At 41.5% G+C, this 19,691-nt stretch overlaps 1 protein-coding gene across 1 annotated transcript in view; it reads right to left on the minus strand.

The window, feature by feature from the left end:
* The window catches only part of ADAMTS20 (ADAM metallopeptidase with thrombospondin type 1 motif 20), a 199,093-nt gene that overhangs the window by 82,625 nt on the left and 96,777 nt on the right, over positions 1-19,691 (minus strand). Inside the window, exons 15-20 of the mRNA XM_026648760.1 lie at positions 18,989-19,106; positions 14,214-14,309; positions 10,463-10,629; positions 10,227-10,356; positions 2,040-2,166; positions 880-1,090 (exon numbers count right to left, since the gene is read on the minus strand). Of these exons, the coding sequence (XP_026504545.1) occupies positions 880-1,090; positions 2,040-2,166; positions 10,227-10,356; positions 10,463-10,629; positions 14,214-14,309; positions 18,989-19,106 (849 nt within the window). The remainder of the gene's footprint in view (positions 1-879; positions 1,091-2,039; positions 2,167-10,226; positions 10,357-10,462; positions 10,630-14,213; positions 14,310-18,988; positions 19,107-19,691) is intronic.

Genomic DNA, 19,691 nt, shown 5'->3' on the forward strand with positions numbered 1-19,691 from the left:
TTTTTACAGATTCAGACTAACACAGCTACCCCTCTGATACTTGTCATAATGTTAAGGTATCATTCATACTAAAGGAGTTATTGGAGGAGCCTAGCCCAGGGTAGGTCTAGGGAGTTCTCAGGGGAGGCTGGCCTGGTCTGGCTCTCTCTCGGCTCTCTCTCCAGAGGAAGTGAGCAGCAATTGCCCTAGGGGATGGGGAGGATGGGTTTCTGAAGCCATGTGCTGGGTCCAGAGGGGTTACAGATGAAGATCAGCCCAACTCTTTCCCCAATCCCACTCCCACCTGCATTGGGAGCTGGAGGAGCTCTTGCCCTTTGTAATGCCTGCATAGAGGAGGATCTGATGCTGGGGCTATGTAATACGTTCATGGGGGTATGGATTAGGAAGACTCTAGCACTACAGCTGCTCTGACAGCTCCCAGTTGTTCCCAACGTAGTTTGTGCTGGTGCTTTGATGATGTGGTCGTGTTCAGTGATTTGGCATCCTGCCAACATTTTCCTGAAGAATGAAAGCAAGAGAAGCAAAATGGCTATTTTAAAACCATTTATAACTCAACTAAACCAGAATGGAAATGTAACTGGGACAAAGAAAACCCTCTTCTCTGCTGAATTTCAAAGGCCAGCATCAAACAATTGAGGTGTTAGAGCTTGTATAAAAAAAGTTTCAATAATCTTTTATAACAGAAAGTGTTAGGAAACCTAAATATAGGGTTTGCTACCAACTCCCCTATAACAACTCAGATTTTCCAAAGGAATTTTTCTTTCAGTTATTTAAATGGAGAAAATCAGAGCAAATTACTACCAGAAAAAAAACAAAATCTAGTATGAGCACTAATCAGAAGAACTGCAATCATACAATCACAAGGGTTTGAATTTGTACCTCTGACCATTCTGTGTAGTGCCAGCTTGTTAACAGACAGTCACCATGACAGGGTTCTCTGATTGGTGGTTTCTGCTGATCAGCGCAGTATTTATCATCCACTGGAACACTCAGTCCTTTTGAAACAGAGTACTTCATGCAGTGGATGTCTAAAGACCGATACCCTGGGCCACACCGTGATGTGCACTCACTTTTGCCAATATTATGCCACCTACAAGTATAAACTGTTATATAAAACTAAATATATTTTAAAAAATACAATATAAATGCATTAAACACTTAGATACTATAGTGAGAAATGCAGTATAAAATCGATTTTAGGCAATAGATTAAATAAATTGAAAGTAAACATAAGGATTAAAATTTTCAAAACTGTCATGGGGATTTAAACACATATAAACTGAGGGTTTGTCTACACAGCATTTTGGAGCGAGTGGGAGTGAGTCTCCCAGCCCAGTTTGACAGACTCCGGCTAGCAGAGCTTGTACAAGTGCTCTAAAAATAGCTGCACAGACAGCGCTTTACACATTGCGGCTCGGGTTGGAGCTCAGGCGCTGAAGCCTAGGGAGAAGGATGGGCGTCCGAGCTCGAACTCCAGCCAAAGCCACAACGTCAAAGTGCTCTCTATACAGTTATTTTCAGAACACTAGCACGAGCCCTGCTAGCACAAGTCTATTGACCCAGACTGGGAGGCTCACTCCTGCTTGCTCCAAAATGCTGCATAGACATACCCTGAAAGACTTCTACACAGTTTTTTAAATTAACAGAACTTGTGTCTAAATCCCTTGGGTGATTTTGAAAATCTCAATGAGTGATTCTAATCCTGCATCGTTTGAATACTGCAACCTGGGCATTCCTGGTGCACCAGCAATAGAAGACTGGGCCCCAAAGGAGTTCCTAGTGAGAGTATAATTCTTGCTGAAATTCAGTAAAGATGCTGGGGAGGTGAAATTCACCCCCCTCAACTAAGAACCAAAATAAATACAATAATTCTTCTCCTAGTTTCACAGGTGTAAATCCAGAGTGTGACTCCATGCACTCAACTCGTTTTCTTTTTTTTAAAAAGCTGGAAGCTCACCTGTGTATAATACTTTGTTTAGATCTACAGCTACAAAATAGTTAAGTCTTAAAAGAGTCTTTTCATAAAAACATCTTTTTACCTTAATTCACACTCTGTATTGCACTTTTCAGAGACTGCTGGTAGAGGAGGTATATTTTCACATCTTTGGTCAGACACTACCAAGTGATCACTCTTACGTATGCATGTAACTTTTCTTTTACGAAGACCTTGAACAAAACATTTGGAAAAGTTTAAAGAGCTAAGAAAAAAGTGGTTTTGATCATTTATTGCCATTTTTGTTTATTTTAAAATAAGCTACATATTTTCTGTAATAAAATATTCAGTTGTGTTTCTCAAAATAATTATACAGAATAGGAAAGCCAACATACATGAGACAAAAAACTCATCTCTCTCTACTTGCCTCCCCAGTAGGGTGACCAGATGTTTCAATTTTATAGGGACAGTCCCAATTTTTGGGTCTTTTTCTTATATTGGCTCCCACCCCCGTCCCGATTTTTCACGCTTGCTGTCTAGTCACCCTACTCCCTAGGAGTCTCACAAGTCATCTCTGGTCCAGCCTACACATCTGGTCACACCCTGAAGCTGGTGTTCAAAAGATGTTGACCAACAAACAAGAATTCCATTTTGTGAGAAAATTTGAAGTTTCAGAATTTATTTTTGTTTCTCATCAGAACCTGAATTTTTTCACAATAAAAAGGGAACAACTTCAGAGAGAGAGAGAGAGAGAGAGAGAGAGAGAGAGAGATCCATCCCCTTAGCCCAGAATAGCCAATACTCCAGAGGTTAGGGAACTCACCTGAGATATGGGAGACCCAGCTTCAAAACCCTGCTCTAAATCAGGCACAACAGGGACCTGAAGCTGGTTCCCAGGTACCTATCTGGGGTTGCTCACTCTCTCCTTTTGACCAAAAATTCCAGCCTGGACCTGAGAAGCCTTCCCAAAGACAGTTTCATTGAAACAGCCACAGTTCCATAAGAAGCTTAGGTTTTGACAAATCTGCATTTTCTGACAAAAATGCTTAGTCAAAAAAATTCCCTATCAGTTCTTATGTTGATGTAGAGGACAACACAATCCAGCTACTGTGTCAGCATCACCTGATTAACGGAGTGGCCAGAGCAATGCTCACTTCCAGGCAACTAGAAATACCCACAATCCTGGCTGATCAACCCTATCAAATTCCAAAGCATGTTAAAAAACACAGTACTCCACCTACAGGCAAAGAGTTGACAATCTGGAGAGGTATGATAATTATAGCATGATGACAGCTATCAACACTCTGGCCCCCAAATTGCCAAAAGGCCAAGAGAACTTTTCTTTCTACCTCTGCAGAAGCTGTCAAATCTCACCCAGATGAGGTATTTAAGGTGGTAAACAGCACCATCAATTCTGACCACCTACAGCCGGGGTCACAAAGTCCCAGCCCACGGGCCATCTGTGGCCCGAGAGCCTCCCCACTGTGGCCCATGGAAGAGAGACGCATGCAGACACGCTACCCAATGTCTGCTGCAGGCGCTGCCCCTCCCCCGCAGCTCCCATTGGCTGGGGGAGAGGGACATAGATACCATCATTAGTCACTGGACAGAGTCAGCCATGGAGACAGCATCATTAGTTGCCGGGCAGAGTCAGCCATGGAGGCAGCATCACTTTTTCCACAATGAATATAAACAAGTCAAAATACCGAACACAACTATCTAATGCACACCTTGCTGCAATCCTGAAGGTTTCAACTGCTCAGTCACTGAGGCAAATCAACAACAAACTGACAGAACTGAAGCGTTGCCAGGTGTCTGGCAAACACTAAAAACTCCCTGGCAGGCGAAGAATTGTATAAAGTTGTATGACAGTTTTATTATTTCTAAGAAATTCTAAATAAAAAATACAATTCAAACATTTTCTTTTCTGAACACCATCTTCAGTGACATTATTGGCCTGCTGGGAGGATTTGAGGACTGGCACTGGCCCTAATGTAAATTGAGTTTGAGACTCCGACCTACAGTCCAAAGCAGAACTTAGCACCAAACACTTCACGAAAAGATCACACACATTCAGGAAGTCTCTTAGGCTTCATGTAGCTAATATCCCTTTACCAGACAGTAAATAGCACTTTTGCTCCTTAAATTCAGCCCATTCACTCCACAACTACAGAACATTCTGAAGGCGACTCAACCAAAAACCTGTGAGTCTAATCCAGGCCCTTCCTGGTTGGTGAAAAAGAGTCACAAGCGATATCCCTCCTGACTGAAAAGACCAATGTCCCTTCCTCTTTCAGACATGCAACAGTTCTACCAATAATGAAGAAATCCACCTGGCGGTATATCTGAACTGACTAACTACCACGCCACATCAAAATTTCCACTCTAGATCTAGCATAATCTGGATACAGGCCAGGACATGAAACAGAAACAGCATTAATGGCACTGATGGATTATCTCTTGATGTCAACAGATGGAAGGCAGACATCCAATCTCATACTCCTGAATCTCTACAGCATTCAGTATGATCAATCATGTGAACCTGCCGTCCCGCCTAAAAGAGGAAGTAGGAGTCTAGGAGAATGGAATTCCTGGAGGGAATCACCCAAAGGGAAGCAATGAGAAACTTCCTCTGCACCTGTAGATTGCCATGATTAGGGCTCTGTGTCTGTCATGGAGGTGGAGGAAGTCACGGCGGGAGCAGCTATAGGGCGTCGGGGCATGCCCGGCAGCTGGTGCCGCTGGCCCGGGGGGGGGGGGCCAAGCAGTGGCCCCCCCAGCTAAGATTCAGTCAGAGGTATTTATAGTACAAGTCATGGACAGGTCATGGGCCATGAATTTTTGTTTATTGCCCATGACCTATCCGTGACTTTTACTAAAAATACTTATGACTAACTCATAGCCTTAGCCAGGATATACATCTACACCACAAATTAAAACCCACAGTGATGAGTCTCACAGCCCGGTCAATTGACTCAGACTCGTGCTTAACTGTGGGGTTAAAAATAGCAATGTATACATTCCTGCTTAGGTGAAGAGCCTGGATTCTGACACGCAGCCCTGGTCTACACTACAGGGTTAGGTCAGATTAGCCGTGTTAGGTCGATTTTATAATGAATGCATCTACACAAGCAATCCCGTTCCGTCGACCTAAAGGGCTCTTAAAATCGATTTCTGTACTCCTCCCCGGCGAGGGGAGTAGCGCTAAAATCAACCTTGCTGGGTCGATTTTGGGATAGTGCGGATGCAAATCAGCGTTAATGGCCTCCAGAAGCTATCCCAGAGTGCTCCAATGTGACCGCTCTGGACAGCACTTTTCAACTCCAACTCCAATGTACTAGCCAGGTACACAGGAAAAGCCCCGGGAACTTTTGAATTTCATTTCCTGTTTGGTCAGCGTGGCGAGCTCAGCAGCACAGGTGACCATGCAGTCCCCACAGAATCACAAACGAGCTCCAGCATGGAGCGAACGGGAGACACTGGATCTGATTGCTGTATGGGGAGAAGAATCTGTGCAGGCAGAACTCCGATCACAAAGAAGAAATGCTAATATATATGCCAAAATTGCACAGGGCATGATGGACAGAGGGTACAACAGGGATACACAGCAGTGACACGTGAAAGTCAAGGAGCTCAGGCAAGCCTACCGAAAGACAAATGAGGCAAACGGTCGCTCTGGGTCAGAGCCTCATACATGCCGCTTCAATGATCAGCTGCATGGCATTCTAGGGGGGGAACCTACCACTATCCCACCACTGTCCATGGACACCTGTAAGGGGGGGGGAGTCTCACGCAACACGGAGGAGGATTTTGTGGATGAGGAAGAGGAGGAGGAGAATGCTCAGCAGGCAAGTGGTGAATCCGTTCTCCCCGGTAGCCAGGACCTTTTCATCACCCTGGAGCCAATACCCTCCCAAGGCGGGATCCATGACCCTGAAGGCGGAGAAGGCCCCTATGGTGAGTGCACATTTGTAACTACAGTTCAGAATTTAAAAGCAATAGTGTTTAATGTTTGATTTGCCCTGAAGACTTGGGATGCATTTGTGGCCAGTACAGCTACTGGAAAAGTCTGTTAACGTGTCTGGCAATGGAGCGGGAATCCTCCAGGGACATCTCCATGAAGATCTCCTAGAGGTACTCTGAAAGCCTTTGCAGAAGGTTTCTGGGGAAGGCTGCCTTATTTCATCCTCCACGGTAGGACACTTTACCACGCCAAGCCAGTAGCAAGTAGTCTGGAATCACTGCAGCAAAGCATGGCAGCGAATGGTCCTGGGTTTTGGTCACATTCAAACAACATTCGGTCTATATCTTTCTGTGTTGGCCTCAGGGAGTGATATCATTCATGGTCACCTGGTTGAAATAGGGGAATTTTTGTAAGGGAACAGTAAAAGGACCCTGTTTATGCTGGACTGTTTGCACTTGGCTAAAAGGGATCATCCCTGAGAATAGCCACGCGGCAGGGGGAGAGGTGAAGGGATCATCTCAAATAGCCGCGCGGACGGCTGGGGGGAGGTGTGTGCTGCACATCCACCCGAAAACCACAGCCCCTCCTTTTAAATGGCAAACCCAACCGGCATTGCTTGCTATGTGAAAGGAGGGCACTGCAGTTTGAAAACATTCCCACATGTTATCAAGGCGTTAGAAGCCAAACCCGCGTACCCTTTGGCTTACCATGGCTGCCTGGAAAACGAATTCTGTTGTCCAGCCGTGTGTGATGTGTCACCATACTGGCAGGCGCTCAATATAAAAGGCAAATGCGACCTTGTACCTAAAGCACATGTGCTGTCTGCTGTGAATTGTTTGATTCACTGTGAAAGAGTCTCCCTTTTGTTCTCACAAATGTATCATCTTAAATTTTACTCTCCCTTTTTATCCCCCCGCAGGTGCAAATGTTTCTATGCTCCCCCTATCATCTCCGTCCCTGAGGTTATCGCAGATCAGAAGGCGAAAAAAACGCACTCGTGATGACATGTTTTCCAAGCTCATGCAGTCCTCCTGCACTGATAGGGCACAGCTGAATGCATGGAGGCATTCAGTGGCAGAGTCCAGGAAAGCATTAAGTGACCGCGATGAGAAGAGGCAGGATGCAATGCTGAGGCTAATGGGGGAGCAAACGGACATGCTCAGGCATCTGGTGGAGCTGCAGGAAAGCCAACAAGAGCACAGACCGCCGCTGCATCCACTGTACAACCGCCTGCCCTCCTCCCCAAGTTCCATAACCTCCTCACCCAAACGCCCAAGAACGCGGGGGGGGGGGGAGGCTCCGGGTACCCAGCCACTTCACTCCACAGGATGGCCCAAGCAACAGAAGGCTGTCGTTCAAACAGTTTTGATTTGTAGTGTGGCTACAATAAGCAATGTGGCCTTGTCCTTCCCTCCTCCCCCACCCCACCCTACCCCACCCGGGATACCTTATCAGTTATCTCACTTTTTTTTAATTAATAAAGAAAGAATGCATGGTTTCAAAACAATAGTGACTTTATTTCCTTTGCCAGCTGTGATCAAAGCGGGGAGGGTGGTTGGCTTACAGGGAGTTAAAAATCAACAAAGGGGGCGGGTTTGCATCAAGGAGAAACACACACAACTGTCACACTGTAGCCTGGCTAGTCATGAAACTGGTTTTCAAAGCCTCTCTGATGCGCAGCGCACCTACCTGTGCTCTTCTAATCGCCCTGGTGTCTGGCTGTTCAAAATTGGCAGCCAGGCGATTTGCCTCAACCTCCCACCCTGCCATAAACGTCTCCCCCTTACTCTCTCAGATATTATGGAGCACACAGCAAGCAGTAATAACAATGGAAATATTGGTTGTGCTGAGGTCTAACCTAATCAGCAAACAGCGCCAGCGAGCTTTTAAACATCCAAAGGCACATTCTACCACCATTCTGCACTTGCTCAGTCTATAGTTGAACTGCTCCTTACTACTGTCCAGGCTGCCTGTGTATGGCTTCATAAGCAATGGGAGCAAGGGGTAGGCTGGGTCTACAAGGATAACTATTGGTATTTCAACATCCCCAACAGTACTTTTCTGGTCTGGGAAGTAAATCCCTTCTTGCAGCTGCTCAAACAGCCCGGAGTTCCTAAAGATGCGAGCGTCATGCACCTTTCCCGGCCATCCCACGTTGATGTCAGTGAAACGTCCCTTGTGATCCACCAGTGCTTGCAGCACCATTGAGAAGTACCCCTTGTGGTTTATGTACTAGTTGGCAAGGTGGTCCGGTGCCAAGATAGGGATATGCATTACGTCTATCGCCTCACCACAGTTAGGGAAACCCATTGCAGCAATGCCATCCACTATGACCTGCACATTTCCCAGAGTCACTACCCTTGATAACAGAACGTCAGTGATTGCATTGACTACTTGGATCACAGCAGTCCCCACAGTAGATTTGCCCACTCCAAATTGATTCCCGACTGACAGGTGTTGCAAGCTTCCACAGTGCTATCGCCACTTGCTTCTCAGCTGTCAGGGCAGCTCTCATCTTGGTATTCCTGTGCTTCAGGGTGGGGGAAAGCAACTCACAGCGTTCCGGGAACGTGGCCTTACACATGCGAAAGTTTCGCAGGCACTGGGAATCATCCCAGACCTGCAACACTATGCGGTCCCACCAGTCTGTACTTGTTTGCCGGGCCCAGAATCAGCGTTCCGCTGTACCAACCTGCCCCACTGCTGCCAGGATGTCCCAATTGCCACATCCCATGCTATCAGGAATGTCTGTGTCCATGTCCTCTTCACAATCGTCCTTGTGCTGGCGTCTCCTAGCCAGGTTCTGCACATACTCCAGGATAATGCGTGAGGTGTTTACAATGCTCACAACAGCAGCGGTGAGCTGAGCGGGCTCCACGCTTGCTGTGCTATAGTGTCTGCATGGGTAACCCAGGCAAAAAGGTGCAAAATGATTGTCTGCAGTTGCTTTCACAGAGGGAGGGAGGAAGGGAGGGGAGAGTGACGACATGTACCCCAAACCACCTGCGACAATGTTTTTGCCCCATCAGGCATTGGGAGCTTAACCCATAATTCCAATGGGCAGCGGAGACTGCAGGAACTGTGGGATAGCTTCCCATAATGCACCACTCTGTGAGTGGATGCTAGCCACGGTAGTGAGGACGCACTCCGCCGACATAATGCGCTTTGTGGGGACATACACAATCAACTGTATAAAATCGATTTCTAAAAATCGACTTCTATAAAATCGACGTGATTGCGTAGTGTAGACATACCCGGAGTCACAGAGCCTGGGATCCAGCCTAAGCAAGAACATCTACACTGCTATTTTTAGCTCCACAGCCTGAGCCGCAGTCTGACCTGGCCTCTGAGACTCATTGACACGGGTTTTTCTTTGTAGTGTAGACATACCCAAAGGGATCAATTCTCTCTTTAGTTCGATGCAACATTACACACAGCAGTGAGACATCAAGGACTCAAATGCCATCCATATGCAGATGAGACATAGCTTTTTGTTATCCTCTGCAATGTCTATTGTCTGAGCTTCCTGGTTATTCATAACAAGCTTGGATATGAAGCTTAATCCACTATGATAGGTTTCTTTAACTGAAAAATTTTACTGAGCTTTCTCTGACTCTTTAGGAGATTCAGCTAAGGTTTAGAAAACATACAGATGGCTCCTTTTGTTGGCGCTCTGGCTTAGTTCATGTCAAGCAAGAGCACTAGCCGTATCAATCAGATTCTTGTAGGCAAGTGGCTAGTCTTTTATGAGATTATATAATGTAACCATTTTTTTGAGTGAAACTGCTTCCGTAAATATAGAAATTCAATTATTACTGCTAGAATTATTGTGAAAATGTACAAATAAAATAAAAATAAAATAAAATAATAATACTTTTCTCTCTATATAAAATTTTAAACTAAATAGAACTAATTAATCCTTTGATGAACCCAATCCATGTTGTCACACTTTTCTGGATGACACATATCTTAAGTGTACCTTAATTTCAAGATCACTCATTTTAATCTCTAAATTTAAATTACCTATAATTTCATGCAAATTTCACACTTTTACAGTTGAAAATTATTTACATTAGAAATAGAGAATCCAGAATAGAAGATACAGAACTCTATTTACACCAAGGAAATGAATCCCTCACCATTTGAAGTTTCCTGCATTTATTGGTGTACCTCATTTTCAGGACTTTATCCCAAATTGCGTACCACGTTTGGGCATACACAGGTTGAGTTGCATGATGTGACATGATGTTAAATACTTCTGAATTTACATGTAATAATATGAAATAACATCATAAACAGAATTCTGATTTCAAAAAGAATTCACAATACCTTGGCACATTTTGCTGCACTCTTGCCAGGGACCATATGGATCCCAGAGAAACAGATCACTTCTCTCTTCTATAGGAATACTGAATGAATAACGCACATCAGGATTGTATAAATTCCCTACACATAATACCTTTAAAGATATAAAAATAATACTTTATTTCAATGAATTGACCCATGACTATAAAACTATAAACACTTATTAACTTTACAAACTTATTAAAACATTGAAAATTCACCTGCAAAATTAGCTCTTCTTCTAGTCGATGGGTGCTGTTAATTCGCTCTACAGTGTTGTTTGAACCATTGTACTCAAAAATGGCTCCTTGTATACCAATTTCTTTTTTAGACATGCTTACAACAAAATTTCCGTTCAGGATAAAATTCCCATGAGTATCAGATAATGCTAAAAGTAAAAATTTGGGAATAAACATCTATCCCAATTAAAAGGTATAATAAACAATACAAATTTGATATTTTGTTTGCATTTAGTTATTCATTATGATAATTGGTATTTTTTTTATTTATGACAAACAGTTTTGAAAACATCAGTAAGATGTGATACCATTAGTAACATACTTCTATTCAGGTGCCGTAGGTACTATCTACATCATTAAAATTTACTGTGTTGGGGGACCTCAGTACTACAGGGTAGTAATACCAGAAATATTTTTAAAATGTTTTGGTCCTGCCAGTATACCTGGGAACAGTTTGTATTCTGAATTGTTCTACAGTCTTGTATTCTACAGGGCTATAGTTCTATTTAGTAATATGGTTAAAATTGGGTAACTCCTAGGCCTTCATTGGCAAGACTGAAATGTGCATTCTGGCATTACATGATCAATTTTAATATTGTAAGATAAGCATAGTTTTCTAAAAGCCTCTTTTCTCCTAGTATTTTTCATCCATGGATAGAATATATGTATAATGTATGTATAGGTAACCATCTGAGCGTGTTCTCTGTGCATGTTTAACATTCTGACAAAGAGCTCTGTGTAAGCTCGAAAGCTTGTCTCTTTCACCAACAGAAGTTGGTCCAATAAAAGATATTACCTCAGCTACCTTGTCTCTCTAAAATTAATGAAACATTTAACTGCAAAATGTCATAACACAACTGAAAATAAATGTTTTCAGCAACAATTCTACTCTGTCCAAATCTCGTTCTTCCACTTTACATCAAAATAAATAAACTATATACTTCAGATATAACAGAGATCTCATCTTATAAATAAATGGCATGTTTTCAACAAATATGCATTTAAAAAATCCCAGTACTTGCTCTAATTCTTAGTTCACTTATAAATAACATGACCACCACAAATTCATACTGATAAAAACTTTGTAAACACACCATCCATTCTTGCTGCCTTTTTCTGACAAATAAACACATAAACACACATTAAGAATAAGAAACAGACTACCAAATCACACTAGGGAACAGGATCACTGCCTCCTTATGCACCTACCTGTAATGTGTAGGGAAAATAACTGTGTGATCACAGGGGACTTCAATTTGAGTGACATATTCTGGAAGTCTCATGCTGCCAGTACAAAAACATCCCTGAAATTTCTAACCGTCATAGGTGACAATTTTCCTAATTAAAAAAGCGCTGCAGCCAATGCAGGGGATTCTCTATTCAACCTTGTCCCAACAGATAAAGATCACAGAACTAAAAATTAATGGTAACACAGGTACAAGTGATCATTACTTGATCACATTTATAATGTGCCAGCATAATAATAATAAGGCCAATTTCACAAAGCTGAAAACAATGATGAGCCAAAGCAGTTGTGAGAAAAAATTTAATAAGAAAAATTTGAATGATAATTGGAAATAATTTAAGAACACTTTACTAGATGCCCAAAAAGTCACAGTCTCACAATTGAGATAGTAGGTTGTACTAGATAAAAAATTGATGTGGTTTAGAGGGGAAGTGCAGGCAGCTACAAAAAATTCAATATATATATATATATATTACCAATGGAAGAAAGAGGAAGTTAATAGTAATTAAACATAAATCAGGAATTAGGAATTGTGGAAAACTGATAAGGGAGCAAAGGGACACAAGGAGAACTCTGTGGCCAGCAGAGTTAAGGACAATAAGCAGTTCTTTAAATATATTAGGAACCAAAAGCATCCTGACAATGATATTGTCCACTAGTAGATGGAAATGGTAGAATTATCAATAATAATAATGCATAAAAGGGGGAAGTGTTTATTAAATATTGCTGTTCTGTATTTGTGGTAAAAACAGATGATGTAGTCTCATTATATGGTGATAACAACACTCTTTCCATTCAAATGGTATCTCTGGAGGATGTCAAACAGAAGCTACTAAAGTTAGACATTTTTAAATCAGCAGGTCCAGTTAACTTGTATCCAAGACTTTTAAAAGAGCTGGCTGAGGAATTCACTGGACCATTAATGTTGATTCTCAATAAGTCTCGGAGCACTGGAGAAGTTCAAAAAGACTGGAAGAAAGCTAATGTTTTGCCAAATTTAAACTAGGGTAAACAGGAGGACCAGGCTAATTAAAGACTGTCAGTTTAATGTCAATCCTGGGCAAGATAATTGAGCAGCTGAAATGGGACTCATTTAATAAAGAATTATAGGAGGGTAATGTAATTGATGCAAATCAACATGAGTTTATGGAAAAGAGATCCTGTCAAACTAACCTGATATCTTTTTATTAAATGAGATTACAAGTTTGGCTGATAAAGGTAACAATGTTAATAAAGGTAATATACTTAGACTTCTGTACGACATTTGACTTGGTACCAAACAACATTTTGATTAAAAAAACAGAATATAAAATTAACATGGCACACATTAAATTAATTAAAAACTGTCTAACTGGTAGGTCTCAAAATGTAAGTATAAACAGGGATTCGTCATTGAGCAGGTTTGTTCCAGTGGGTCCCACAGGGATCTGTTCTTGGCCCTACACTATTTAACATTTTTACCAATGACCTGGACGAAAACATAAAATAATGACTGATAAAGTCTGTAGATGACACATAAATTGGGGGAATGTTAAATAATGAAGAGGACAGGTCACTGATTCACAGCAAATTGGATCACTTGGTAAACTGGATGCAAGCAAACAATATGCATTTTAATATGTCTAACTGCAAATGCATACACCTAGGAGTAAGGTATGTAGGCTATACTTATAGGATGAACGACTTTCTCCTGAAAAGCAGTGACTCTGAAAAAAGATTTGGAGGTCATAGTGGATAATTAGCTGAACGTGAGCTCCCAGTGCGAAGCTGTAGTCAAAAGAGCTAATGCAATCCTGGGATACATAAACAGGAGAATCTCAAGCAGGAGTAGAGAGGTTATTTTACCTCTATTTGGTACTGGTACAACTAGTGCTGGGATACTGTATCTAGTTCTGGGGTCCACAATTCAAGAAGAAAGTTGATAAATTGGAGAGGGTTCAGAGAAGAGCCACAAGAATGACCAAAGGATTAGAAAGCTTGTCTTACAGTGATAGACTCACGGAGCTCAAACTATTTAGCTTAACAAAGAAAATGTTAATGGGTGATTTGATTACAGTGTATAAGTACCTACATGAAGAATGAGTATTTAACCACAGGAACAATTTACCGATGGTCATGGTGGATTCTCCTTCACCAACAATTTTTAAATCAAAACTGTTTTCCTAAAAGATATGATCTAGGAATTATTATGGGGAAGTTCTTTGGCCTGTGTTATTCAGATCAGACTAGATTATCACAATGGTCCCTTCCAGCCAGAGAATCTCTGAATCCCCAAAACCCATTAAAGTTCCTGTTTTTTTTTCCCCAGATGAAATTACACTTGTGTAACTTCTGCAGAGGGAACCAGGCAACCCAGGTGATGATAAATTATAATTACACAATTGCTCTAAGGACTTTGTCAGACTTCTTATATTTTATGTCTGCAGTAGACCTTTGGGAAAGTACACACAAACCATCTATCAGCTGTTGTTTACTGGAAACCTTTACCAAGGTAGTTGTCATCTTCTGGTTTTCCTGAATAGCTGTGCTGACGAATGTCAATGTTTGTTGCTCCCATGGGAATTTTTACTATGATATTATAACCTGGAATATAATTGTACATAAATTAGTTCTTTCTAAACACCACAAACATCCATATACTTGTAAAAATTAATTTTCTGAACATTTGTTTAATCAGCTTTCTTCCCATACTCTGACAACCAGTGAGGGACAGCCCGCTGTTAAATCCACTCATTTTTCTGCAGGAAGGAAAATCTGGTAGCTTCTTTTAAAACACAGAAATTAAGCTATATAAAGTCTAGTCAAACTGAACTATTATAATACTTATTGATTTCATATCAAAAAAGAAAATTATTTTTTCTGGTTTTATGAAAACTGAATGACATGTACTATAACCAATAATGTTAGTGGACTCTATTAATAAAATCCTTTCCATATACATGTCTACTGATTAGGACACTATAGTGGGACTCAGAAGGACCTGGCTTCAAACTTTCTGTGAGAGCTTGGACAAGTCACTTAATCTATCCTGTGCCCCAGCCCTCTGTCTGTAAAACAGAGATAATACTTCCCTATTTTAAAGGAGTGCTGTGAGGTGAAAATCCATTAATGACTGCTAGGTGCTCAGACAGTACAGTGTGAAGGCCAGGCAGGTAGGTAAGTTATAAACATTAGATAAATTAGTCATGTTAGATCTGCAATCTTCCAGATGTGAGTTGGGCTACTCATTAGAGCATGGGTCTGATGTGCTCCCTTCAAGAAGCAATTCATAAATGAGTCACCACATTCTACAATTACTCCAGCTAGTCCCAAATACAGTAATAGGTATTGTAGCAGCATAGTTTTGAGGTAACAAAATAATAAATAGCCAGATCCACATTTGAGAGAAACAGCCACACTCTTCTCACATGTACAGTTAAAAATGCTTATTCACAGCTGCTACCTGAACATCCAGGAGCACCACTGAATCTAAGAACCCTATATTGTGAACCTGCTTAACAAATAGTAGCACAATCAGTCAGAAGAATTAATATAATTCTTGATAACTCCTCCAATTGCTTCTCTATCCACTAACATTACCTCAGGATTATTATTAGCACTAAGCTTCAACTGGCTAGCCCTCATCCATGGGTAATAAGCTAAAAATATAACTACAAGACTCTCCCCCTCAGTTTCATTATCCACTAATTGTACAGTATTGTATTAATCACATAATAATCAATGTGTATAACCCCAACAGCTTAGTGTTAGCACAGATTTATTATGTCTACCACTTGGGGGCAGCACTGTAATTGCAAACTGTTACAATTGCACATCTTTAGTCAGTAGTCCACTGCCTGTCAATTACACAATATATCTTTCCAATATGTAGTAAAGAAAAAACACCCAAAAAGCCCCCTATCATTCACACCAAAGAGAAGGTAAAAAGGGGGAGAGGAAAGAGAAAGAGGTAGTTGGAGGAGAGAGGAGAGAAAACAAAATTGGGAGGAAAGAAATTTAAAAATAACAGAAACATTGCCATGTAGCATGCTGATATGAGACAAGTAACTGGAAAATTACATCACTGACTTTTGTTGGGGAAGGGACAATTCTTTGTCAAGTACTCAGATACTTCAGTTATAAGTGCAAAATAATAGAAAGACAGTTAAAAATACCAAGTATAAGTAATTAAAGGTACCTGTCTCCTCAAACCAGGATGCCAGTACATTAGCATTTAGTTGCAATGAATTGCTAATGACTATTTTATTAACATTTAAATATGTAGGGCAAAATTATAACTTAACATTACATGGCACGCAGAGCACTGCTCCAGTGAGTGATCACACAGGCTGCTCCTGCAGTGGCATAAACCAAATCTCAAATTGGTCCCTTGGTGCATAAGGAGTGAGAGTGTCTACTACTGCACTACTCCCAGGGAATATCAAAGGGGGAGAGTATTGCAGCACAAGCTGGTGATAACCTGGTGAGGCCTACACATACCAAACTCCCTGATAAAATCAATTTGCTTGTATAATACAGCCTTGAGAGAGCATCTTATCTCATCAGTGTGACTGGAGATGTGCTAGTGCTATCCTGGGGGTCATCTCTCTGTTTCTGGGAAGATGCTAAGGGTCAACTGAACATCACATTCTGTGAGGGCTGTTGCATTCCTGCTTGAATATGGCTGTCAAACTGTTAGAGCTGTGTGGGCAGTGCAGGCTACAATATCTGTGGCATATGTGCTACTATCTGGTTTAGGGTCTGTAGACATGCCTTAATTTGCATAACCCTGCCCATTTTGAGTGACTCCACCCCCATTTTGTTACAGAGCCAAACCATGTCATAGTAACAGTGGGCAGAGCTAGTGACAGCTCTGAACTGTTCCCTCTGATCATGCAGGCAGCAGGTAGTTGCCTCACTACTTGCCACCACACATATAGACTTCTGGAAAACCTAGTGTACTCACATAGGGTGTATGATGATTTAGGGGCTTAATAATTAAAGCACAATTTAAATTTTATGATTAATTGTAAAATAGAAGAAAATAACACAATTTTTCTTTCCCCAAAACAAGCTTTATAATCTTGCCATGTCAAATTCTGCCTCGACCAACACCCTCTGCAAGCCAAGCAAAGTCAGAGGATTAGTCAAATAAGTAAGGGTAGTAGAATTTGGCCTAAGACTACATCATACCATGTTGTGTTGCTGAGAGAAGCCTAGTGGGAGGTACAATGCATAATGGGTCTTATTCTCATTTATAGTAAGCCCTTTTACACAGGCTCATGGAAGGGGGGTGGGGTAAACACAGGGAAAACAATCTATAGCAGCCTAAATGGTTGTTCAAAGTGCACACACCCTGTGCACAGGACACTGCACCACACCTATGGATGGCAGTGAAATAACTGCCATGACCTAGCCCTTCTGGCCTATGCACAGATTTGTTTTCCTAACTGAAATGATTAGGTCTTAATTGCGTTATTTCCTCAAAATACAAAGTCCTGCAACCTGTCAGTTGAAAATGAAAAAACAGCCAAAAAACCCTTTTTTTCACTTCCACCATAGAAAGAAAAAAGTGCCTGAAGCTACTAACTTCATTATTTTACATCATTTACTAATTTTCAAGACCAGACTTAAAATAAAAATGACTAAATTAACATAATTTAATTTTGAAATTTTATTAAAAAAGAAACCCTATTTTTAAATGGAAAGTTCCATGCTTGAGTATCAAGTATCAGAGGGGTAGCCGTGTTAGTCTGAATCTGTAAAAAGCAACAGAGGGTCCTGTGGCACCTTTAAGACTAACAGAAGTATTGGGAGCATAAGCTTTCGTGGGTAAGAACCTCATTTCTTGAGGTTCTTACCCACGAAAGCTTATGCTCCCAATACTTCTGTTAGTCTTAAAGGTGCCTCAGAACCCTCTGTTGCTTTATGATTGAGTATGTTTGCTTTTAATAAAGAACAAACTGACTCAAAAATATGTAAGGTGGTAACAGATATACTAACACAGCCTTGCTGACAGTGGCATTAATGCCATTTTCATCAGAATATGAATAGATTGGTATCAGACACATTCTTAATTCAATTCATGTACTAACCCTACAGTACATGATCATTAATGGTGATAAAAAAAAGCCCACAGTTCCTTTACAGTTTTATCAAACTCTTACATCCTTTCACTGTTACAATTTTAAATGTACATTTACAAATTCATATCGTTTCTGATTTAATAATAACAGGCACTTACTGTGCTTTCGATCATCCATCAGCACAGAAACAAGAGGGGATTGTGTGTATATACGTGTGGGAGAAGGGAGAGAGGGGAGACAGGTCTGTGTGCCACCTTTATGCCTCCTGGTATTTTTGCCTCATCCCCTGGGATGAGCACAGACCATCCGCCAGGCAAAAAATAGCCAAAGTCCAGCAGCATTTTGGACATACCCTGCCCCTTCCCCTTGTCCCCTGGAGAATGGGAAAGGTGACAGAACAGAACCTTTCTGGCAGCTCTACATTGGCCAGGCATCTCGCCTTTTTGCCAAGGGTCATCTCCACCCAGTTTGCTGCCCCTTTAAACTAGTGGAGCAACCTAAAGGGGCCATTGGACAACTGATGTCCATGGTCTCCTGACCCTCTGTCCTATGCTCTTACTACGAAGCTATGGTTCTGTATGCTATGCTTGACAAGAGTTTCTATTTATATATACACACTGGTCTCTCAAACCCTCCTACACATTGATGTAAGAACTACAGATAGTATTAATGAAGAAACTGAAGTAATAGATTCTCTATGTGATAGGTTTTCCCACTAATTGCCATTGATCAGAAGGAGGACATACATCTTCTGGTAATCTGGGATAAAAGAGTGCATCGCATTTTATGGGTCTATATTTGTCATTTTAATAAAAGAAAGAAAATCAGCCAGGAGCTCAGACCTAGGATTCATCCCTCTCTCTCCTCATGGGGCCAGCAGGAGATGCTGGAGCCCCATGGGCTGTGTAATTTCAGCACAGACTGATCACAAAGTGCAGGAGGCAGGAAGCGCTCTTTTCCAGAGCTAGCTCTGCAACTCCTCACCACACCATTTCCCCCTCTTTTTTGCTTTGACTTTACTCAGCAACTGGCTTTTTCCTGAATAGGTCAGCATACCACAGTGTTTGTCTCTGTATCCTTGAAAGAGCTTTTGTGACTCAAAGTCATGGATATTTTCTGTTGGCAGAGGCCCTAAAGAACGTACACTGAAATCGTACTTTAAACACAACTTAAATGTAAAATAAGAGAAAAACATACCATAATGAGCACTGTTGAAAGTACCTGCAAGAGTCTTACATGAAGAATTATCACCACCACAGATTCCACACTTATCTCTCCTTGCCTTGGAATTCAACACATGATCACAGCCAGCTTGCTACAAGAAATACAATAAATCTGTGTTGCATATATTGTAATAAGTCATTCAGCTCAGTAGAAAACAGTGAAAATGGCACATTTTAAGATTTTTCCCCAAAAAGATTTTATTCACTATATATATATATCAATGGACTATCTCCATCTTTGTTGGCAAATCATGAACAGTCTTTTATATGATCTTAGGTGCTGTGATGCAAGGACAAAGTATAATAGTTCTGTTATTCTAAGGGTATGTCTACACTACGAGGGTAATTCGATTTTACTTAAATCGAATATGTGGAATCGATATTGCAAAGTCGAACGTGTGTGTCCACACTAAGGACACACTAAGGACAGTAATTCGACTTTGTGAGTCCACACTAACGGGGCGAGCGTCGATATTGGAAGCGGTGCACTGTGGGCAGCTATCCCACAGTTCCCGCAGTCCCCGCTGCCCATCGGAATTCTGGGTCGAGCCGCCAATGCCTTCTGGGTAAAAAAAATTTGTCGTCATCCGTCCGTCACTAACGCCCTCCCTCCCTCCATGAAAGCGCCGGCGGGAAATCAGTTCGCGCACTTTTCTGGTCAGTGACAGCGCGGACGC

The sequence above is a fragment of the Terrapene carolina genome, unplaced genomic scaffold (genome assembly GCF_002925995.2).
Source record: "Terrapene carolina triunguis isolate 2854851 unplaced genomic scaffold, T_m_triunguis-2.0 Scaffold68, whole genome shotgun sequence".
Classification (NCBI taxonomy): domain Eukaryota; kingdom Metazoa; phylum Chordata; order Testudines; family Emydidae; genus Terrapene; species Terrapene triunguis.